This window comes from Staurois parvus, unplaced genomic scaffold (assembly GCF_062004578.1).
Source record: "Staurois parvus isolate SC_StPar_1 unplaced genomic scaffold, SC_StPar_1.0 ptg001302l, whole genome shotgun sequence".
Taxonomy (NCBI): Eukaryota; Metazoa; Chordata; class Amphibia; order Anura; family Ranidae; genus Staurois; species Staurois parvus.
Genome location: NW_028319098.1, coordinates 6,098,206 through 6,123,248, shown reverse-complemented (window position 1 = coordinate 6,123,248; position 25,043 = coordinate 6,098,206). Strand labels below are relative to the sequence as shown.

At 39.7% G+C, this 25,043-nt stretch overlaps 1 protein-coding gene across 1 annotated transcript in view; it reads left to right on the top strand.

The window, feature by feature from the left end:
* The window catches only part of LOC149437173 (uncharacterized), a 510,919-nt gene that overhangs the window by 74,515 nt on the left and 411,361 nt on the right, over positions 1–25,043 (top strand). Inside the window, exons 6-7 of the mRNA XM_089661020.1 lie at positions 4,622–4,864; positions 10,069–10,299. Of these exons, the coding sequence (XP_089517146.1) occupies positions 4,622–4,864; positions 10,069–10,299 (474 nt within the window). The remainder of the gene's footprint in view (positions 1–4,621; positions 4,865–10,068; positions 10,300–25,043) is intronic.

The window sequence follows — 25,043 nt, the reverse complement described above, 5'->3', positions numbered from 1 at the left end:
TGCCCATTACTATACAACATTTAATTATCTTTCAAAGATCCCAGGGAGCCCTGAAACTCGTATTCAAACTTCAGGCAGGAAGGATGATGCATGTTTGTTCACCATTTTCCTCCCATCTGCTTCTGGCATATACAAAATTGTCTTTTATGTTCTCCCCACATATGATGCAACACAATAAGCCCCTTTATTCCTATGGGTGGTTCATATTCCATGGGATGACTGGGGGCTGCTATAAAAATGTTCATTACTAGGAGTGGGTTTATGACATACTTTATCATGAAGGAGAATATATATATATATATATATATATATATATATATATATATATATATATATAAAAAGGGTAACTTCACTGTCCTATGCTTTGCAACTAAAAGAGGAAGTGCAGTGGACATGCATGTGATCTGGACCCTACAGATTTAAGAAGTTCTTGCCATTTTTTCATGAACCCATTGTCCCCTTATTTTAGCTCCATCTTCTACGTAAACACTTTTCATACATTTTGGTTTGAATGCAACTACAGGAAATTGGCAGAAAAGCAGTTATCTTGTTCTTTGTTTTAGAAGGAAGCAGGTCTCCGTTGGAGAATTGTTTAAAATTTAGAGGTCAGCTTGCTCTTTAAAGATTAGGCTGTTGGGCCTCAACATTTAAAATTAAATTAGATGAACTTGACTAACAAATTAAATTAGAGCTGAACTCCAGCTAGCACTTTTTAGGCAGTTACAGCATTTGTTTTTAAATATTTTTGGTAGTGTTGGGCTGGTAGAGTTAAAAATGTACCTGCTATGTGGTGCTTGCTAGCTAAATATGTATACAGGTGAATATATGAACACAAATACCAATCTGTCCATGTGCTCAATCTAGAAACAACACATAATACTATAGTACTACATAACCAATAAATTAGTAAAATATTATAAATCAGTTCATAGAACTTGTGGAACAGTCCTCCAAAATCGAAATCATCCATGCTTATTCTCTACATCAATGTAAGATAAATGATAGCAAACCTGTGTAAACACCACATGCAAGCTCAAGGTTCCCAGAATGCTCACCTACAATATACAGAAACTGGGCATATAATAACCAGACACCACGATCTTTGAGCTCCTTAGGACCACTTCAGTCTCCTGTCTACTGGGGCTTTCTAGGTGTACTATACAGTGTTTCCAGGAAATAGGATGTGTGGCTCCTTTTTAAGATTTCCACGTATTAATGCGGCTAATAAATTTTTCTCACATTAAAAGAACCATAGAAAACGGACACCCATAGTGTAATGAATTAAATAAAAATTGCCATTGTATTATTAGAATTGCCCTCACCTATACATTAAATGTTAAATTGCATTAAAACCATGCATAAACCAAATACCGGACTTCTTATTGCATCACTTCCCATCACATGTCTGCCTCCACTCATGCACTACATGTTACCTCACGGACATGTGACTTCATCAAGTGTGTGTGATGGTCTCCTTGGATCTGCCACTGTTCATTTACACCCAGCGGTCCTGGGCGGCTTGGTGCATACTCCCTGTGACAACTCTGTTTACATCCAGTGAGGTGTGTGCTGGTTACCCTAGACCTGTCCCTCCTGAATTATATATGTGTTGATGGGTAGCCCAGTGTACACAGGCTGAAGAAGAAGCAAGGCTGCTTTGAAACATGTTCCTGCCCCAGCTCTTGTGCTCACCATCTGTAGCTTCTGGTACCAGGCTCTGGTTTCCATCACTAGTTTCAGCTCCACAGTGGCTTCCAGTGGTAACAGCGCTTTCCGTTTCCTTACTTGTGGCCAAGGCAAGGTTTTTTGGTTGGCCTCTTGCTCGCTCCCAGTTTAGATACTGCCTGATTGTCCTGCTGAGCATAATTTTAACAATTTTATAAGCATATATTTTAGTTTTCATTAAATCTCTCTCCACATGCGCCACTATGAGATCTGCACTTCTCTTTCCCTGCCATCTTGTGTTCATACAGCCATACAGTACACCCAAGCTTAAATGAAGCACCATTTCCATAGTTAGATCAGTGTTTTTTTATATTGTTTGTAATCATCTTTGTTTATAAATGCATTCAGACCATTTATTCACTTGTAATCTTTTCTCTTGGTCATTCAATTTGCAGGGATCACCAAGGGCGGGGGTTATTTTTTAGGGGTGGTATGCTGTGGTCGATTAGGGTGTTTTGCACCCTTAATTTGCACAAATTGTAGTGGAGAAGGCAAGGTAAGCAATGAAAAGAAGGCAGGAGTGAGGAATGCCTTATACACATGGTGCAGTGATCAGGAGTACATAACACACAAAGTGCAGAGGCAAGGAGTGTGAAACACACAGAGCGCAGAAGGTTAGGAGTTAAACACAGAGTAACACACAGAGTGCAGGACTCATGCACAAGTAATGATTCTCGAAGAAAAGTTCTCCCCTCCTCCTGATATAACTCCTTGCAAACCCCATCCTTATTCGTTGAAATGTGTTCACAACTCCTTGGCATTGCAATGCAACTGCTGGTCAGGAAGACAGAAAAATGTTCAGAAACTCCTCCTCAGCTCTGTGCTACAGGTCTGGTAGGTGGCAGGTAAGCAGGACAGAAGCTGGCAGCTGCATAATTAACATGCTTTGGAAAAAAACACAGGTGATCATGGAGCTGGTATCTGAAACTGCCTACCCTCTCCCTGCTAACACCTATACTTACTAACTTGTGTAATAAAGACAAATATACTTACCAGTTTTCAGGCCACTCCAGTCCAGTCACATGATCCTGCACCCTTGTGTCAACCTGCCATTGTCTAAACACTCTCACCTCCCTTCTGCAGCCACCGCTGATTAACACAGGAGAGATGCTATGTTAATAGGACCATATAACAAATATAATATACAGTCATGGCCGAAATTGTTGGCACCCTTGATATTTCTCCAGGAAATCATGTATTTCTCACGAAACGTATTGCATTAACACATGTTTTGCTATACACATGTTTATTCCCTTTGTGTGTATTGGGACAAAACAAAAAAAGGGAGGAAAGAAAGCAAATTCGACATAATGTCACACAAACCTCCAAAAATGGGCTGGACAAAAGTATTGGCACCCTTTCACAACTGCGGATAAATAAGAATGTTACAAGCATGTGATGCTCCTGTAAACTCACCTGGGGCAAGTAACAGGTGTGGGCAATATAGAAATCACACCTGAAAGCAGATAAAAAGGAGAGACGTTCACTTAACCTTTGCATTGTGTGTCTGTCTGTGCCACACTAAGCATGGACAACAGAAAGAGGAGACGAGAACTGTCTGAGGACCTGAGAACCAAAATTGTGGCAAAATATCAACAATCTCAAGGTTACAAGTCCATCTCCAGAGAACTAGATTTGCCTTTGTCCACAGTGCGCAACATTATCAAGAAGTTTGCAACCCATGGCACTGTAGCTAATCTCCCTGGTCGTGGACGGATGAGGAAAATTGATGAAAGATTGCAACGCAGAATAGTCCGGATGGTGGATAAGCAGCCCCAAACATGTTCCAAAGACATTCAAGCTGTCCTGCAGGCTCAGGGAGCATCAGTGTCAGCGCGAACTATCCGTCGACATTTAAATGAAATGAAACGCTATGGCAGGAGACCCAGGAGGACCCCACTGCTGACACAGAGACATAAAAAAGCAAGACTACAGTTTGCCAAAATGTACTTGAGTAAGCCAAAAGCCTTCTGGGAAAACGTCTTGTGGACAGATGAGACCAAGATAGAGCTTTTCGGTAAAGCACATCATTCTACTGTTTACCGAAAACGGAATGAGGCCTACAAAGAACAAAACACAGTACCTACGGTAAAATATGGTGGAGGTTCAATGATGTTTTGGGGTTGTTTTGCTGCCTCTGGCACTGGGTGCCTTGACTGTGTGCAAGGCATCATGAAATCTGAGGATTACCAAAGGATTTTGGGTCGCACTGTAGGGCCCAGTGTCAGAAAGCTGGGTTTGCGTCCAAGATCCTGGGTCTTCCAGCAGGACAATGACCCCAAACATACGTCAAAAAGCACTCAGAAATGGATGGCAAAGAAGCGCTGGAGAGTTCTGAAGTGGCCAGCAATGAGCCCAGATCTAAATCCCATTGAACACCTGTGGAGAGATCTTAAAATTGCTGTTGGGAAAAGGTGTCCTTCCAATAAGAGAGACCTGGAGCTGTTTGCAAAGGAAGAGTGGTCCAAAATTCCGGGTGAGAGGTGTCAGAAGCTTATTGATGGTTATAGGAAGCGACTGATTTCAGTTATGTTTTCCAAAGGGTGTGCAACCAAATATTAAGTTAAGGGTGCCAATACTTTTGTCCAGCCCATTTTTGGGGTTTTGTGTGACATTATGTCATATTTGCTTTTCTGCCTCTGTTTTATATTTGTTCCAATACATACAAAGGGAATAAACATGTGTATAGCAAAACATGTGTTAATGCAATACCTTTTTTGTGTGAAATACTTGATTTTCAGGAAAAATATCAAGGGTGCCAACAATTTCGGCCATGACTGTAGATGTTAATCCAATTTAGTAGCAAAAGGGGAAATACACTTTAAAGTTTCATGTAAGATTGTGTCTTGAAATGTACTTCTCTAACACAATATTAAAACAAATCTGATCATTTTAGATCCAGAATTATGTGGTGATTGTAGAAAAACTGCAGAGTGATTTGGACCACACCCAGCAGTCCCATACCATGGACTTAGAACGGTGGAACCAGAAGACTTCACTGATGCAGAAGGACCTGATGTCTGAAACATCATCCCACCAAGCAGATCTGCTGAAATTGCAAGAATGTAAAGAAAAAATAGCATCACTACAACTCAAGCTGGAGAATACTGATGTTGCCTACCAAGAGGCAAAACAAAAGGTGATAAGACTGATGATTACATATAACATTTTAAAAGTTTTCTGCTAGAATATTTGTGCTAGATACCAAGATGCTTTTATCCAGTTCTGCATTCCTGGATTGGCAGTTTCATGGCCGTGCTACCGCGTTTCTCCAAAAATAATACCGGTCTTATATTAATTTTTGCTCCAAAAAATGCACTAGGGATTATTTTCAGGGGATGTGTTTATATATATATATATATATATATATATATATATATATATATATATACATACATGTACAACAGTCCACATTTATTCAAATACAGTCATGTCATCTTCTGGAATATCGTCATAACGCTCCAGATTCAAACACTGAATTCCAGCCTGAATTTCTCTCGACCCCAATTCCGGTAAAACAAATGGCCCCAACCTCTCATGTGTAGCAATAGAGCTCTCCTTAAATGAGCACTTGATGTCAAAGTAGCCTGCTTGTAGTGCATTGGCAACACAGCTGTCAGTGATTTTACCCCATGAATTCTCACCCAAGTCATGACCTTTTGCAGGCTAGGCTTCACAAAGTTCCCACGCAGGTTTCTCTCCATTCTGTTTTAATGTAATCATTGACTTCCATGCGCAAATTGTCCTTGAATGGTTTGTTTATTGCAATATCAAGAGTCTGGAGATAGGCAGTGATTCCTGCAAGAATCATTATTTGATCAGTTCTTCTCTCTGCAAGGCAATTATTCATGTCTTTAGCATTGTGAGTGCTAGCTGAATCCCAGACCAGCAGACCTCATTGGCCACTTCACAAAACAAGTGGCATCATCAAATTGACCCACTTCCTTATAACTGCTTGTGTACACCAGACCTTCTCGGTTTCAAGGACATTAATGCCCAAAACACATTCAATCTTCTCTTTTTTGCCCTTATCTGTGATTAGAGGCGTGGCTTTCTTTCCATCTAGACGACTTGCCAAAATGCAGGTAACATGCACTTCTGTGACCAGTAGACGGAATATAGATTGATGAGGCGCCCCCTCTGATTAATTGTTGTTTGCAATTTTTGACCCATAAACACTGCAGTTTCATCCATAGCAATCATATTGGAGAGTTGTTTTTTAGAAAGGTCTATGCCATCAACAAAGGACTTGAATGCAAGTGCACTGTTAATAACTTCAGTGTCTTCCAGCTTGAACAGTGTTATTGATCTTCTTAGAGATGGTGTCAGAGCCTGGGATAGAACCTGGGCTTTCTGCAGTGAGAGGCAATGTTTCTTCCCACTGAGCTACCTGGGATGCTGGACTATACTCTGCCTGATCTATTGGATAATTCTGCCTTGTTCCTTGTTTTCTCTTTAACCTTGAACTCCTTAATCCTCCCATGAACTTCCTATAAAAGCCATGTCCATGCACTTCCTCCTTGCCAGATTATTGTGCCTTCCAGCCAATATCCCGCTTCTCTGTCCTGCTGCCGTCTACATCTTCGCTACCCAACTTTGGCTTTGTTACTGACTACGATTTTGCCTCATCCTAATCTACTACGATTTGTGACCAACCCTTGGCTTGTGACTGACTCCGCTTTTGTCTGATCCCTTAACTGTTTGATCCGCTATTGGTTTCCAGCTTGTTCATTCCCTGGTGGGGTGATCCTGAGATCTGCGAGCTGGTATTTGCCCGCAGCCAAATCCATCTCCACCATTAGGAGCTCTGGGGAAAACCGGTTAATACTTAGACCCCCCACTTCAGATGAGCCTGCATCATTCCCAGGGTGATCTGCTGGTGTACCTACCCTGCTGGTTTCAGGTAAGCCTTACACAGCTGTAGCAACTGGTCTCTGAACCTGACCCAGACCGTGACAGATGGTTCAGATTGCTAAAGGAAGCCACCCAGCCAGTGTTGTGATGCTTTGAATTTTTATGGGGATATTTCTTCACACTACAAGGGCAAATGCTTGAATATCAGCCTTGCATACAACTGAAGCCTTTGCTCTCCTGTCTGCAATCCATTCACAGATGATATCCAAAGCTCAGGAAATAATGGTTGCTGACCTGATCCACACACTTCTTAGCATTTCCCTCGTCCACCTGTTAACTGAGTTTATCGTACTCTGCTCCATTTTCAGACCATGCAGGGATCCAACTTCTTATCTTTGCAGAACGCCATGAGGTTCTTGCCCTGGGAGTCCATCACAGTCGCTTTCTCAACAGAACCGTCTCTTACTCAACAGAATAGCTCTTTATTTTTGCACTCATCTTGTCCATGGTATGCAGCTTATGACTTCAAATAAAGCAGAAAGAAAGCACTTTTAAGTGCAGTATTAGAAAGCTTTACACAAGAAGGAGGTAAAAAGGCTCATCTGGGATAGAAGGTAACGTCCAGCAAGAGGGATCCCCTGTGGTAGTCCTGTGTAATGCTTTGGAACTGGCCAGCGGTGTGGAGCAGTATGCCAGGAGCCCAGGAGGAACTGCCATGCTGCGGGAACCAGCGTGGAACCAAAGCACCCTAATGTGACAGAGGGGACAGTGACAATGTGCAATAGCTTCTTCATAACCAACATGCCCCTGCCGAGAGCACCCTATACCAGTATATGTTTATTTAAGCTCATGATGTTAATAGTGACGTACATATAATACTGGTATCGCTGATCTAGACTAGGGCTTATTTTTGGGGTAGAGCTTAAATTGCAGAGCAGCCTGGAAATCATGCCAGGGTTTATTTTCGGAGTAGGTCTTATTTTCGGGGAAACACGGTAGTAGCAAATAGGCTACTTTGTTCATTGGCTTTAAGAACTTCAATGGATTGGTCAGTTTCCATAGCTCTGTTTTGGGAACACCGAATGCAGTCTATATTTCTGCACTTGCCTTCCAAGTAATGGGTTTACTTTTAATTAGAATTGTTAAAGTCGTAATTGTGCATTTTCTTGTGAGTTTTGCAAACTATGTCAAACACACTTGTATATGTCAGGGCTCTTTTGCATTCCACTTACAGAACTTACCTCGAAACTCTTAGAACGCTTAGTCTACAATCGCCTGAGCTCCTACCTCACTAACAACAACCTTCTTGATCCTTTACAGTCTGGCTTTCGCTCACTACACTCCACTGAAACTGCCCTATTAAAACTCACTAATGATCTACTAACTGCTAAAACCAATGGCCACTACTCCGTACTCTTACTACTTGACCTCTCTGTGGCTTTTGATACTGTTGACCATCCCCTTCTCAAAAAAACTCCACTCTCTTGGCCTCTGAGACTCTGCTCTCTCCTGGCTCTCCTCCTACCTATCACAGCGCTCCTTCAGTGTTACCTATAACTCTACCTCCTCCTCTCCACTTCCTCTTTCTGTAGGGGTCCCTCAAGGTTCTGTCCTTGGATCCCTTCTCTTTTCCATCTACACCTCCTCCCTTGGTCACTTGATAAACTCCCATGGCTTTAAATACCATCTCTATGCTGATGACACACAAATCTATCTGTCTACTCCGCACCTCACCCCTTCAGTCTCCTCTCGCATTACTAACCTACTAAGTGACATATCAGCATGGATGTCACTCCACTTCCTCAAACTCAGTCTTTCCAAAACTGAGCTCATACTATTCCCTCCAGCCCATGCCCCCTCCCTTGACTTCTTCATCAAGATCAATAACACAGCCATCAGTCTCTCCCCTCATGCTAGGGTGCTAGGTGTAATCCTAGACTCCCATCTGTTCTTTCAGCCGCAAATCCAATCGCTGTCCAAATCTTGTAGACTTCACCTTCACAACATCTCCACGATATGCCCGTTCTTAACCTCTGAAACTACTAAGCAACTTATTCACTCCCTGGTTATCTCTCGCCTTGACTATTGTAACTCCCTCCTCGTTGGCCTACCTCTTTGCAGGCTATCCCCTCTTCAGTCTATTATGAATGCTGCTGCCAGACTCATCCACCTAACTAACCATTCCATATCTGCCACCCCTCTCTTCCAATCCCTCCACTGGCTTCCCATTGCCCAATGGATAAAATTCAAAACATTAACAATAACATAAAAAGCTATTTATAACTCTGCCCCAAATTACATCACCAATCTTGTCTCCAAATATCACCCAAAACGTCCTCTCCGCTCCTCCCACGACCTCCTGCTCTCTAGCTCCCTTGTCTCCTCCTCCCATGCTCGTCTCCAAGACTTTTCCAGAGCTTCCTCCATCCTCTGGAAATCTCTACCTCAATTTATCAGACTATCGCCTACTCTGTTCACTTTTAGGCGATCTCTGAAAACCTACTTATCTCTTCAGGGAAGCCTATCTTGCCCTCGGCTAATAATGGAATCTTCTATTCCTCCTACCATTTCATCCCCCACAGTTATTACCTTTTGTACCACTAGCACCTCCCTCTTAGATTGTAAGCTCCAAGGAGCAGGGCTCTCCTAACCCTTTTTTATTGAACTGTATTGTTGCTGTATTGTCTCCCATTATTATTATTATTTTATTATTATACAGTATTTATAAAGCGCCAATAGTTCGCTCAGCGCTGTACATTACAAAGGGGGACAGAACATGTGACAGAACAATTCCAATACAATGCAAAACATGAGGGGATTGAGGGCCCTGCTCTTTCGAGTTTACAATCTAGGAGGGAATTTATATTGTATAGTGCTGAGCAAACTGTTGGCGCTATATAAATCCTGTATAATAATAATAATTGATATTTTTGCACCCACTGAATGTTGATTATCTGAAAAGCTTGTTGGTTGCATTTGCAGTACCTCTCTGCAAGCTTTGTGCCAAGATCTCCTCACTGGCATTCCAGACTTCCCTAAATTTAGGTTGAAACTAGCTAGACACTGGTTGGTTTAAATATTATTTATAATTATAATATTTATTAAGAATTTAAAATTATTTATTTGAAAAAAAAAAATCTATTTTGGAGGGATAGTATTGCTCGATCTGGTTCCCAAGTTGTAAACCCCTGCTGTATAGCACAAGTTTGAAAGTCAATACCTTCAAAGAGCTACATCTATCTGTACTCCTAGGCACACTTCCTAGTGATTATAGTGCAGCTGTGGTACTGCATGAATCATTGAATAAATGCATACATATATATAATAATTTTTTACTAAAGCTGTAACGTAATGATGCATTTTGATTTTTTTTTTGTGATATGCCCATGTGAATATGAAAAGTTGAACAGTTTCTCTACCTCACATTTTATTAACGTGTGTCTGATCCAAACTGCACAGAACCCTACACTTTGTTCTTCTCTATTCTAGATTGATGCTCAGGATCAAATCATAAAAGGTGAAAATTCAGAAATCGAGCACTTACAGCAGCAGGTCAGATCACTTGAAGAAAATATAACTGAAAGTTGCAGCCAAGCCAAAACATTAGAATCTGCCCTTGAGGTCTGTAAGAAGAAGTATCGGGCATGTATTGACACCATAAAGTCTCTAGAAAAACATGTAGGCTGTCTACAAGAACAGTTAAAGGAATCTACTGGAGAGGTATGACTAGTTTCCCTGGTAAAAACATGACTTTAAAGTATCTGGCTTCTGACTTTTTTTTAAATCTGCAGTTTTGTATAACTCAATATTTCATGTTGCTGACATTTTGAAGTAGCAAATCAAGGGCATTTTATATTGCCCTTGTGCAATCCTTTTGTTCATTGAATACGTTTATAGTGATGACCGTCTTATTTTATTGATTTTTCATTATTAAAAAGACACAATTTCTATTTGGTCAAAGTCACTGAATCGCCAACCTTTTACAAATAAGGTTTTCTAAACTGTTGATAAATGTTCTAGCAAAATTATGATTTTTCAGTATAGTGGCAGAAATAATCTGTATGGCAGGACATTACCCTCTTTTATTAGTAGTTTTTAGGTGACTGCGTTACGTAGTTAAGAAATCTGCAAATCTCAGTTGTTGCCATCTATACAAAATTTGTTCATAAAGTTGTTTAGTTTTATACCCTCTGTATGCTTCCATATTCCTATATTATGAATCAAAGCTTCTGATATGCAAACATCAGTGGTAGGCAGCGCCCTACTACATCTATCTGCTTCACTGGATTGTCTCTAATGAAAAAGGAATGGTTGTGTATAGTAATGGTGCCAATCTGTGCAATTGCCTTGGGCTTATAGCTCTGAGGAATGTCAGATATTTCACATTCTGGATCAGTGGTCCAATTATGGCTTTGGCTTAATCGAGGAACTGGGATGGTAATAAAATTAAAATTGAGGGGATATTCCAATATTTGATTATGTTACTAAACAAATACCTGACTTGATAATGAGTGAATAGAAAACGTTTTTTTACTTTCACTGGGTAATCTGACTTAGATTTTTCCCTTTACTTCCACTTTAAATCCTCACTAGATGCATTACTTAACTAACTCTAAACCTATTCTCAGCCACATTCTAAGCCTAATCTACTGTATCCAGCTCTGTATAGAAAAAAAATCACCTACTTACCTATTCTGCAGTTGCTTCTGTCTTGTCCCATGCTGAGCTGTCAGCGGCAGCTTCAATGTGCAGGTCTATAGGAGAGGTAGCTGACAATGGAAGCCCCCATAGTAACTCTAGGGGTGACATCACTTCCAGGCATTTCCCAGCCACAGAGCATGCCTCTGGAGACCAGACAGAGGTGGCTGCAGAACAGGTAAGTCTAGCGATTTATTTATTTATTTATTTTTTGCTTTATAGGGCTACATAAATTCAGCTTAGGAATGTGGCTGAAAGAAGGTTTGGGGTTAGGTTTTGCCTGTATTTCCACTTTAATGCCTAAATTTCAGCCAGGGCCCATAATCTTTTCAGTTTGGCACTGGAGATGGTTCTTTGGTCATGTGCTCAGATATGGAAATTCACTACTGAACAAGTCAATATGGGGCAATTTTCTCAGCTGAATTTGACAGCGCAAACGAACAAATAAGAATCTTCTTTTTTTCTATACCCATATCAGTAAGTCTATTAGGAAGGTCTTAAAGTACAGTGTAAAATAAATAACATCAATTTTAGTACTTATGTGCTCTTGATTTAACAGGGCATTTTGAAACCTGTGCCCAAATCACCTCTTGGATTTAATTTGCTTTGTTTCAGAAAAAATTAGGTACTCATGCCTTTAACATGTTTATATTGAGCATCGACTTTTGTTCAGCAAAAGAATCTGTACTTTTTATCTAAGAAAGTGCTTTAGGACAACTATAAATGAATGATGAAAGGCAGTGATGTTTGAAGAAAACAAAATCTGGAATTAATTCTTTTTATCCATAACAGATTAAAATGGTGTTTTTAGCTTCTACTATGATAGCACTCTCCATATTACTGATCCTTTCCAGTCACATTTAGTAAAAACCTATCTCGCAGAATGCCTGCTAGAAAAATAATTACTAGCCAAGATCAAAGGCGACTTTTTAGAGGAAAAAAAAATAAAAGTAGAAAGAGGTACCTTGTCGTTTACTGTGTAAGAAAATAATCCACTAATGACAAGGTAAAAGAGTGCACTTGTGCAACCTTATTCTTGCGTTCCTGCCTTTATCGTTGTCTGCAATTGCTTAAAAGAAGACAATTGCAGTTAGTGAAATTGCCTGATTAAGTCTCTGATAAGGAATATAATAACAGAGTATTATTTTGACAGTTCTTTCTGTGCAAATTTATACAATGTGTGTGCGTGAAGATGTGATTAATATGGAAAACTAATGACCAAATTAGGTTGTGTGGACCAGAACTTTACTGGATATCTACAGCAAAAGAACTCCATCTTAATAAGGAAACAGAATTAGAGGTGCTGATAATGTACATTTTATTTGCTGGAAAAAGATTAGGCTTTAAAAAAAACAAACAAAAAAAAACAAATAATGGACTTATGCAGGAATTTGACTATTTAGTCAGATTTATTTTAATTGTACATGCTTTATTCCTAAAATCAATAGACTGCTTTACTTACATTTTTTTATTAACTAGCATTGTATAGGAAGAAAAGGGATTTTTTTAGGTACTCAACAAATTTGACACTATGTACTAAAATCAATACAAAGCTTTATTCCATATTAACATAGAAAAACAACATCACATTAGTAGTTTTTAAAAATATAAAACCAACATGAAGCTTCATATGGCTTGAAGTTCACAATGCAACAATTCCAACTCGACATATTTCAACAAAGTTCTGGCTTCTTCAGGAGATTTACAGGTAGTTGCATGTAATTGCCACTAGAAAACTAAAATACAACAATAAACAATTTTAACTTTGCATAATTACAAAAAATAGTAACAGAATCATCAACACAATACACTCAATATCTACTAAATGTGGGTTTTTGTGGGGTTAACCCGCCGAGGCGGTTCTTACAAGGTGTGCCTTGATATATGGAAAACCGAGCAAACAAGCATCCATTTCTATATCTTCAAAAGAGTCCAAGATGAGCCAAAAGAGGGAAAAAGCTGTGACCCACAAATGCGGACCTCCCTACTAACAAGCATATGAACATCTCCATACAGAAAAAATAATATATAAATTGTATGGGTGTGTACATATATATATATATATATATATATATATATATATATATATATATATATGTGTGTGTGTGTGTATATATATATATATATATATATATATATATATATATATATACATACACACACAGTATCTCACAGAAGTACACCCCTCACATTTTTGTAAATATTTTATTCTATCTTTTCTTTTTTTATGTGACAACACTGAAGAAATTACACTTTGCTACAATGTAAAGTAGTGAGTGTACAGCTTGTATAACAGTGTAAATTTGCTGTCCCCTCAAAATAACTCAACACACAGCCATTCATTTTTAATTAATTTTTTTCTGTACTGAGATGTTATGTTTAATAGTAGGGAGGTCTGCATTGGTGGGTCGCAGCTTTTTCCCTCTTTTGGCTCATCTTGGACTCTTTTGAGGATATAGAAGTGGATGCTTGTTTGCTGGGTTTTGCATCTATCAAGACATACCTGGTAAGAATGGCCTCGGTGGGTTAACCCCACAAAAACCTGCATTTAGTAGACATTGATTTTTGTATGTATTTTATTGATGATTCTGTTACTATTTGTTGTAATTCTGCAAAGTTAAAATTGTTTATTGTTATATTTTAGTTTTCTAGTGGCAATTACATGCAAATACCTGTAAATCTCCTGAAGAAGCCAGAACTGTGGCGAAACATGTTGAGTTGGAATTGTTGCATTGTGAATTTAAAGCCATATGAAGTATCATGTTGGTTTTCTATTTTTCAAAGCTACTAATGTGATGTAGTTTTTTCTGTGTTAATATGGAATAAAGCTTTGTATTGATTTTAGTACATACTAAGTGTCAAATTTGTTGAGCACCTAAAACATCCCTTTTCTTCTCATATAATGTTGGATATTCACAATATGGGATGTGGTGCTAGCTGCTCTCCAGCCCACCTGAAATAAACATAGAATATTTTATTAACTAATTTTTTACGTAAGACTACCCAGAAAAAGGTGAAAATCAGTTTTCTAAATTTTCTAAACAGAACATTTTTATATGCTCCTTTTTTGCTCTGTTAATTATACCATTTTGTGCATTTTGTTATACTAGTTTTATAAGTGCCCATAATACCTATTGATCTTGTCAGAAATACGGAGGCTTGTGCTCTCTGTCTGTGTTATCACTAATTAATCCTTCCAGTCCTTATATTGGACTACAGGTCATTAGTCCAAATGCTGTGGACAGAAAAACAGCAGTGGTTGGTTAGTTTAGGAAAAGACTTTTGGCAGGGCTGACCCCACTCAGTCCACAAAATGTTATGTGTTTTCCCATAATACTAAAATAAGAGTTGAGCACATTTCTGGCAAATCAACAAGTATTTTTCCATACTTGCAGGGTCTTTAAGGGTCCGCCCCCCCCCTTTTTTTTTTCCTTCATCTCAATTTAGGACATGTGCATTCTGGTGCATTTTCAGTGCACTCCAGTGTGTTCTGGTGCATTTTTGACACATTTTGTTGTGTTCTAGATGTGTCCCATACAAAAAAAAGGCATCCTGTTCTGCTTTTGTTTATGGCACTGGAACACTGCACTGGTGTGAACTTGGACCCATGGAATACATTTAATACACAGTTCATGAGGTTTTGAAGCAGATTAAAAATGCACTGGAGAGCATCTGAACCAGCCCTAAAGGGATAAGACGAGGACAAATCTGCATGTATTTCAGAGATGTACTGCAAGTTTTTTCGTAGTTCTAAATAAAGTTGTTTTCTAAATGTAGTTGTAGTAGTAAAGGCTAACTACAAGTGTTCTTAAAAATGCTGTCTACCTATCTATGCTGCATATCTTTTTAAAAAAGATGTTTGCAGAGGTGTACCTAGGGTTGGTGTCACCCGGTGCAGTAACACTTGGTGACACCCCCTCCGACGATCCCCGCAGAACTCCGATCCATTATGCTCAATCTGCAGATGCGATCCATCCTGTGGGGATCGTCGGCTTGCTTTACAACTTACCTTTTCTTGGAGCGGGTCTGGGACAACTGCGCATGTCCTGGTTCAGGCACAATCAATTGATGATAGCAGTAGTTCTATCATCGATTGATCGTGCCTGAAACCGGGACATGCGCAGTTGCTTCAGGGGGACATATCTACATAAGAGACACATCTTGCCGATACATCGGTGTCACCCCGCAGGATCGTCCCCATGCAACCTATACGGGGTGACACCAGACCCGCTCCAAGAAAAGGTAAGTTGTAAAGAAAGCCGATGATCCCCGCAGGATGGATCCGATCCATCATGCGGGGATTATTGGCTTGCTTTAGAACTTACCTTTTTGTGGAGCGGGTCCGGTGTCACCCGGTGTGGACGCACCTGCCTTGGGATGACACTGGATGTATGTAAATATTATATATAAAATATTAAAATATCTTTGTTTTTTTTTTTCTCTAGTGCATGGTCCTATGATCCAGCAACTTTTTCAGGGATCACTCAACAATGACACTGAATTCCGGGAGCCATGACATCACCCTCTGGCTCCCTTTGCCCATCAGTTGCCATTGCTCCCTCCGTCTTCTCCCCTGCAGCAGCTGCTTTCTAAAACAGGGTAGTCAGAGCTGCTGGATCACGTGACCACACTAGAGTGGATTAAGAATTTTTTTTATAAAGGCTGTGTAGCGTAGGTAGGAGGGGGAGGCAGTATTTTAAGAACCATGGCAATATATCTTAAGTTTGGGGTCGGTAGGTAAAAAGTCTAAGTTGAGCCAAAAATATCCTTTTTTATATATTTTTTTTTTTTACAATGGGGAACTATTAGAACCCTTGTAAGGTTATCACTGCTATTTATCAATTATTTCAGGTGTAAGGAAGTGAGCTAAATCTGCAAATCTGGTCTAATCCTCCCTTAAGCCAGCTATACATGGATCTGAATTCAGCCATTTCAGCAGGGACTTGCCGAATTTTGATCCATGTATGGGGACAGTGGTTGTACAGAAGTCACATATATTAAGAACCAGTAATGCATATGTTTCTGTTTTGTTTTTTACTGATCTAAATGCAGCCCTATCTTGCATACATTTATGTGCCTGTGAGTGTACAAACACATTGAAAACAATGAGCTGCATTCAGGTTGGGAAAAAACCCCCAAAAACCTGTCTAAAAACATGGCAGTTTTGGTGCCCGTGTGCAGGAGCCCCAAGGATTGATATACAATTTTGAGTATAGTGTATTTAGATTGTAGCATACTTGGTGACAGTGCAACAACTACACTAATCACCTAAGTACTAATGTATTATTAGTATGCATGTATACTGTCAGAAATGCAGAATGGAGGATTTGAGTTTAATTCCAAAACCCTCAGATCCTTCAAAGTTTCCACACTTTACTAAAATGTAAAAAAAACTGTAGCAATCAATTTATTTCTGAAACATGAATGGGAAAAGATAGTAGCTCTGGATAACATAAACTGTTCTTTCACACACACATGATTTCTAAAGTTTATATTACATTCTTACCAAAATCTGCAGCTCATCATCTTTCCAGAAGCTGCCATAGTTTTATGCCTTAGCAGCATGGATATGGGTTGGTACATTTACATTTGAGGGTGGTTGCAGTAGGATTCAGTTGGTGTTAGCAGGAGCTGATGACTGCAGTATAGATTTAATGTTTCCTTTCCAAATAGGTGTTCTATACTAGTATTTCACTATTATAGGATTTGTTCCCCTATTACTAGTATAGTGGTGCTGGATATTTCCATGTTGAGAGACATTATACAGAAAGACTAAGGGCTTATTCAAAAAAAGCATTGGACTTTGCCTGCTAGATTGCATTGCATTTCCTCAGCAATTGTACTGCATTTCTTGCACAAATGACAGGTTTCTTTAATCTGTATGGATGGATGGAGTTGTCATTTAGGCACAAACTTTGAGTAGTACAGACACTGAGACTGGCGATCACGTAATGCATGGCAATACATGATCCCTGTGCACGTCAATGTTCATCCTTTGTTTAACCATCCTGGGGCTGAAGGATTGCTCCCTAGCGATGAATGCAGTGGGTATTTTATTTAGCAAACCCATCTAGCTGTTGAGGAAATGCACAGCGATGAACTGCATCTGCAATATAAAGCTCACCTGTCACTTGAACAAACCCTAAGGCTACATGCTAACTAGTAGTATTTAGGAGGCTGTGCAAAGTGAAATGACCAAGAGCAAAGATCAGTAAGCTATGACAATTAACTGCACATTTATATTCTAACTAAGATTCTGACTTCTGTAGGCAAGTGCACTTTGCTGATAATCATTGTACTTGCTACAACTTGATGAAAAACAGTACATTCAGGGATTGTATTTACCTCAATATTTTGACATAAAGGGGAGAATGATCTGTGCTTGGCTTTTGGTTTCAGGCTGTACTTGAGTCAGATGTTATTATAGTGTATCCAGACATCCTGTGGCAGTTCACACTATCGTGCTTATTGTGTTCAATGAACGCATCTCAAATGCTCTGTAAGCTGAAGTGGAACATGGTCAATGTGTACTGTCATCTGCACTCAGAATAGATATCAATTATGTCATATTTTTTTCCTCCAAACTTTGACAGCACAATTTTCCATGTCATAGTTTTACTGGAAGAAAGCTGGGCAAACCTTGAAAATTGAAAATCCATTATTTTGAAAACTTTATTTTGGACTGTATGTGGCCATTGCAGAATTTAAAAGACATGTTTATGGCTCCCCTGAATCGGCTTGTCATGGCTTTGCTTGTCTGAATTGGGCTGAAGCTCTGTTTCCAACATTCAATAAGATCCTTCCTTACTTTGCTCTACAATAAAGTGAAAGAAAAGCCTGAGTCTAACTACATTAAACTGTATAAAAAGATGTGTGTACCTACTTATTTTTAATCCAGTCTGGTCATATGCTAAAGCACTATACTATATTATTATTTTTAATAAAAGACAGTTTTCACTTTTTTATTCTTTTCCATTTCAGCACTGCTAATCATCTTCAGCCTCTTTACCGTTACTGTCCACATACTAACAGTTCAGCATATGTTGTACTCTATTTCTCAGAATGGCTTTCTTCATGTTCTCGATGATGACAACAGTGGAATGTGCCTGTGCAATGTGCATCAGAACAGACACTTGTTGTCTTCATTGTGAGATTGTGTGACAGGGTGACAACACTGGAGTACAACTGGGGGATATGGACAGCGCGTTGTCACCCTGTTACAGAGAATGCCTACACAAGAAACAATTAAGAGGTATTTATTAAAATCTGTAGATTTAAAATATATTGAAATTTCATTAGCCTGTCAAAGTTTATTTAAGATTTTAATGAATGTAATTACGTATACTTTAAAGCAAATTGAGCTAGCATTTGACTTTTATCACAATTGCACCGATTGCTAGATATCTTTAGTACTCGATTGCTTTACCACTGTTGCCTGGAATTGCTCTTTAATGTTTTTAAAGCAATAAAAGTTTAAATGAGACAATTATTACCAGAGCAGTATGCATGCTTTCCATACTGCGGTGATAATTTTGAAGCTACAAATGACTTTCCCATACTGGTATGTTGAATAATGGAACTGCTTTGTTACCAATAAACTGCTCATAGGCCAGATCTGCACATGGCACAGTTGTTTGTTTCTTAAATAATGCTGGCTGCCATCCAACTGCTCATTCCACACATGGAATTTAGAACATGGCCTCGTGCCAGGTTGTAGTATGCCTTCTGTGTAATGAGCGACGAATTAAGCACCAGTGCCCGGAGGAAGTGTGTTGTAGGGTAGCACGACTAGGAACATTGATGTGAAGAAAAAAAAAAAGTTAATTACTGTTCAGCGCCATTGTGTGATACGTCATTACTTTTATATGCTCGCTAATTATAACTAAAACAATTGAGGAGATCTTAGCTAATTAGAGCACTCGAGGGACCAGGAACACATGCCAAGAATCATTTGGGTACTGTTAGAACAAGTCAAGAGAGTTGGCTTTGTTTCATATTGTCATGTAATTGAGACATCTGAAGAGAATAACAGGTTTTGGACAGCAAATGAACACTGCATAATTTGTGCTGAGTTCCTTTGTAGTTGGGATTTTAATCAGATTACTTTTATAACCGTAATTAATTTTATCAACTGTTAACGAATGTTTCTAGGGCATCCTTGACAGACTACATTAGACATTTAAACAATCTCTGTGTTATCATATTCTCCTTTAAGGATGGAGCAGTAAAGCTATTAGTTATTCTATTGTATAATTACCAAGTTCTTTGTCCTTTTCTTCTAAATGGAGCAGTTTAAAGTGTATCACTTGTAGACACATGAAAACAGGGTTGCTTTACATGTGGACTGTTTTACTAACGGATAGCATAGAAATACTTAACAAAACGTACAAGTATTAATTATGTATTATTGGTTTGGGTTATAACAACCAATTGGCATCCAGCTGTCATATTTTGATCTAAATTTAGAAATGCAAAATCTGTTTGGTTAATTTGGCAGCATCTCCAATTAGATAATTGTTTGTTCTCAGCACTATAATGAGAAATATAATTAATGTGATTCCTTGTGAGGAGCAAATATTTAGCATTTCCTATAGTGTTTATAAACTGCCCACACCATATATAAAAAATGCAGGAAAATAAGTGAAGGGCTTGGCCAGGGTTTTAGGTTTTCTGACCCAAAATATTACAGTTGGCAGCTACCTCTAGAGGCAGCCTGGGGAATGTCTCACTTTGCCTCAAGACGAGCTTTTCCCAAGCTTAGTGAGACTGGTATAAAGTACTGTATATTCTTCTACAAATTTCCACCTTTCAATGTTAAAAAAAACTTGTACAATTAAAAGTATGGCAATCAGTTGAAACAGATGACAGATATGTTACTGTCATCTTTATTGCGAACATATTTTGCCAGCCATACCAAAGCACCATTACAAGAAATTATGAAACCACTGCATGTTTACTGATGACCTCTGTGTCATTTTCTCCATAAATAATTATGTGGAGCAGTGGAACAGGCAGAATTGATGCTTACATTCTCTGACCACATGTTGCTGTACATTCTCTATAGTTACTCCATGATTTACCTCTGTTGCACATTTGCTCTATATCTCATCTTCCTCCTTCTCCAGGTTCCATTCAAAGACGTTTTTGTGATCATGAATTCTCCTGCTTGGAGAGAAGAGCTGAGGGCTGAGTGTACGTAGATGAGTGGAGGAGCAGACACTTGCAGGACCACAGCTCTGTACCAGTGCATTGAAGTGACAGAGCAAGCGAGTGCTCATAGTCCTGGCAGACAGCAGAAAGGCAGCTGTGATCTGCCAGGAGGAGGGATGTGGCCCAGCAGTGGGCCATAGCCTGGTGGTTACAAACCATTACTCTGGTACATTGAGCTGCCCCTGTGGATAAGAAGAACCAATGTGGTGACTATACAGATTCTGTATCACTTCACTGTTTTCCCATTGTGTACAAGGGCTGTATGCCCGATAATACTGTACTGCCAGTCATAAAAGTAAGCTGCAGAACTGTATGACTGATAGTACTGTACTGCCAGTTGTATCATAAAAGCAAGCTGCAGAATGGTTGTAATGATAAAAGGCCCAATTCACTAATGGACATGAATTACTTTAAAATGCCTTTGTAATTTTGTTCAATTCTCAAACATGAATATTGCATACATGTAAAATCCATATTTTTGCCTAAATATTTAACTATTGAAAGCCTGTATTTCTCCATATTCTGTATGTTACCTCCAACTCGGCTCATTTTCCTTCTTTCCTTAATATACACCTCACACAACCTCCCCAGTCTTGGTCAGTCAAAAGATAATGATATGTGAAAAGGTGAATGTCTCTGTAAATTGATTCTCAACACCGTTCTTTTCTTTTCCTTCAAACCGCCAGTTTTATCACACTGAAATAAACTCCAATCCTATCCAGTAATTTGACTGGTGTGCATTTTAAGATGACTGGAACGTTGAATTTTTTGCGTTTTTTTTTTTTTTCCATGTCACCTTAACCACTTTCCTTTTGGCCCATGTACATAAACGGCCAAACGGGAGCAGTGCAGGAGCGGGTGGCCATTTATAAACGTCCTTCCGCATTCCCTGCCTGTGCGCACTCCCCATGTTGATAGAGACAAGGGCCTCTTCCCCACAACCCTGTCTGGTGGTTGTGGGGGTATGTAGGCAAGGGGCTTATCGGAATCTGGAAGCCCCCTTTAACAAGGGGGCCCCCTGATCCCCCCCCCATGTGAATGAGTATGGGGTACATGGTCCCGCTACTCATTCACAAAAAACAAAAAGTGTAGTATGAAAAAAGACAGGACACGGTCTTTGACAAGTCCTTTATTAAAAGAAAAAACTAAAAGAATGTCCCCCCGCAGTAGATCCAACGTCAATCCCGATGTTCGCTGCCGACCTGAAAAAAGAATTTAAAAACAGGTTCCGCTCCTGACGATGGCTCCCGGCCATCTGCCTCTGAGCTGGCTTGACAAGTATTAAATATGTAAGGGGTGGGGCCACCCAGTGACATGACATGTGATTTAATTAATTCTTTTTTCGGGTCGTCAGCAGCGGCGCATGTCGTGATTGATGTTGGATCTACTGTGGGGGCATTCTTTTAGTTTGTTTCTTTTGATAAAGGACTTGTCAAAGACCATGTCCTGTCTTTTTTTTTTTTCTTTTTACACTAAACTTTTTTGTTTTTTGTGACTGAGTAGTGGGACCATGTACCCCATACTCATTCACACAGGGGGGGCGGGATCTGGGGGCCCCTTTGTTAAAGGAGGGCTTCCAGATTCCGATAAGCCCCCTGCCTACAGACCCCCACTATCACCAACCAGGGTTGTGGGGAAGAGGCCCTTGTCCCCATCAACATGGGGACAAGGTGCTTTGGGGGGGAGCCCCCCTGCCCCAAAGCATTCCCCCATGTTGAGGGCATGTGGCCTGGTATGATTCAGGAGGGGGGGTGCTCACTCGTCCCCCCTCCTTTCCTGACCTGCCGGGCTGCATGCTCGGATAAGGGTCTGGTATGGATCTTGGGGGGGGGGCCCACGCCAATTTTTTTTTTAAATGTAGGCGTGGGGGTTCCCCTCAAAACCCATACCACACCCGAAGAGCTTAGTATGAATGGAGGGGGGACCCCACAACATTTTATTTATTATGGTGCCGGTTTTTAAATGTAATTACCACTTCTTTTTTTTTTCTTTACTATAGATCACAGATTCAGCTGTCACTTTCCCCCAGCTAAAAGAAAGAAGGTTTCCTTTTGGTTTATTCCAGAGTTAAAATAAATAATGTTTCCTTTTGGTTTCTTAAAGGAAACAAAGTTTCCTGTAACTGTTAACAAAGTTTCCTGTAACTTCAGGGAAAGTGACAGCTAATTCTGTGAGCTATAGTGAAGAAATGTGATCTATTGAAGAAAAAAAAGCCGTCAATTGCATTTAAAAATCGGCACCAATATACATTTCGTATTGTGAAAAAAAAATTGTAAACCAAGACATTATTTTGAATGGATTTTCATTTGTAAACCGAAAATTACGTTAACCGACGCGTTTGTAAACCGAGGAACACCTGTGAGTGTGTATGTTTTATTTATATATATATATATATATATATATATACAGAAATGTTTTACAAGGTAGGGGTCACACCCACTTTAATTACTTTCTCTCTAGACATAAAATAGCACAAAATCTTAGAAACTTAACTTAAAAATGAATTGCTTGTTTAGAACTACTTACCTGATTCTACCTCTGCTCTACTAGACTAGTCCCCACAGCACCTTCTCCACTACTCACCAGTGGTCTAAGCTCCTGATGTCATCAGGTCCATAACCCTGCATTGAACTTAACGCTGAGGGACAGTCCACCGCTGAAGCATGGAGGAGTGCCATCTTCCAGGGGGTGGAGGATCAACTAAGTTAAAGTACAGATGCAGCCCTAATTCAAGAAATAATTTAAACATTTCCTTGAGTTGGACTTTAATATAAAATTGACCTGGAAGGCTGTAGAGCTGCACGTTTGCATTTAAGTAACTTGCAGCTTGTGGTTTTAGGTTACTTGCTGTATATGAAGCTTGGAAGCACTTGGATGCGAGCATTTGCATCTTCAGAGCTGCCATTCCCTGGCTGCTGTAGCCAGGGTAGCAACTAATCAAGCATCATCTGTTCTTTATTAGCTTCAGTTGAGGGTTGGAGAAACATTAAGGCTCTAAAAGACCCTTGATGTCACATAGGGGGCTTATCCTCCTTGTGTCAGCGGTGAAGTTGAATGAGTGAAAACAGATAAAAAATAAAAATATAACCACACTAAAGAAGAAAAAAATAAAATAAAAGCAAAGCCCGTTACCATGCGCATTTCCACAAATGCACAGGGTGAGCATTGGTATATGAATAGCAATTACGTCACACGTTATATATTGCTGCAAACGTCATAGAGAGCAATAATAATAGGTCCTTAATTTATAGTTTACTCTAAATTGATGAGCTGTAAGGGAGTTTAAAGCACCGATTATTGATCATATTGGGTACTTTTTGCCATTTTGTGGGCACATGCAGGTTTGAGGCTTAAAGAATTTAGTATCTATTTACTCTTTATACTCAACACTACCTCAAGTTTTATTTTGTACAGAACAATTTGGGTTTAAACTGTGTTTGTGTGCAGTACGATTTTAGTTTTTTTTTATTAACTGAAAATATAGATTTAATAAAATGTGAAAAATATTGTACAACATCAAAATTTGCAACTGTCACCTTTTTATTCTACAGGGCCTATGCGTTCAGAAAATATATAATGTTTTGAAGCTTAAAGTAGTTTTTTTTTAGCCAGAAATGCTACATTTTACATGTGTATAAAAAAGTGAAACCATTGCTCTAGAGGGAGGCTAGTTGAGTATTCCTTGCATGATCACAGTTGTAAAAAAGTTTCCACTGTGTATTGTTGAACTTTTTTATAACATCTCTTACTTTTTATATATTACATATTGGAGCAGCTGTCAGTTATCCCTAAGGATGCAGGAAGATGACCTAGAGGTCTTGGTCTTTGTCCCCACGGGAGCTACCTTGTGACTTCTCCTTATCACCCTTTCTCTGGTTTGATGGGGAAGAAATGGAGGAGGCAGGGTCCAAGGAAGTGGACTCCAAGGTGGACACATTCTTTAAAGAGGATGCTGTGGCCTCTCATGTGTCTGTATCCCAACAGTCCACAAAAAGAGTTCTTACAGAGGTAGTTCATAAGAACTAAAAACTGTCATTGATGGAAACCTCAGGGCCTAAAGTATCAGGGTTGAGGTGTTGGAAAGCACCAAAACCTACAAATGTTTTTCTGTTGCACTGTCATACTGAAGAAAACATGTACAAGAACTGGGCCCTATTGCGTATCTGGTGCTGGAAGCCAATGGAGAGAGGACTTCCCTTGTGGCTAAGTTCCAGACTCCCCTGGAGATGGGACAGGAGGAGTCAGGCCCAAAGTAGCACGGGTCACCTGCAGGAGTGCTTGTAGAGATGATCTGACTGAGGGTGCTTGTTAGAGGTACACCAAGGAGCACAGCTGATTCACTGGAATGCTGTCTGCACCTGTGAGAGATAGCAGGCCTTCAGAGTAGCAGAGGACAGCAGAGTAGTCGGTTCAGAGCCAGGGTCAGATGCCAGGTGGGGATTAGAGCAGACGTAGTCGGATGGATAGCCAGGGCTGCCCTCTATAGCAAGGGTACACAGGACAAAGGTACTGGGGAGCCAGAGATCAACCAGCAATTTGAGAGTGATGGGCTTCCC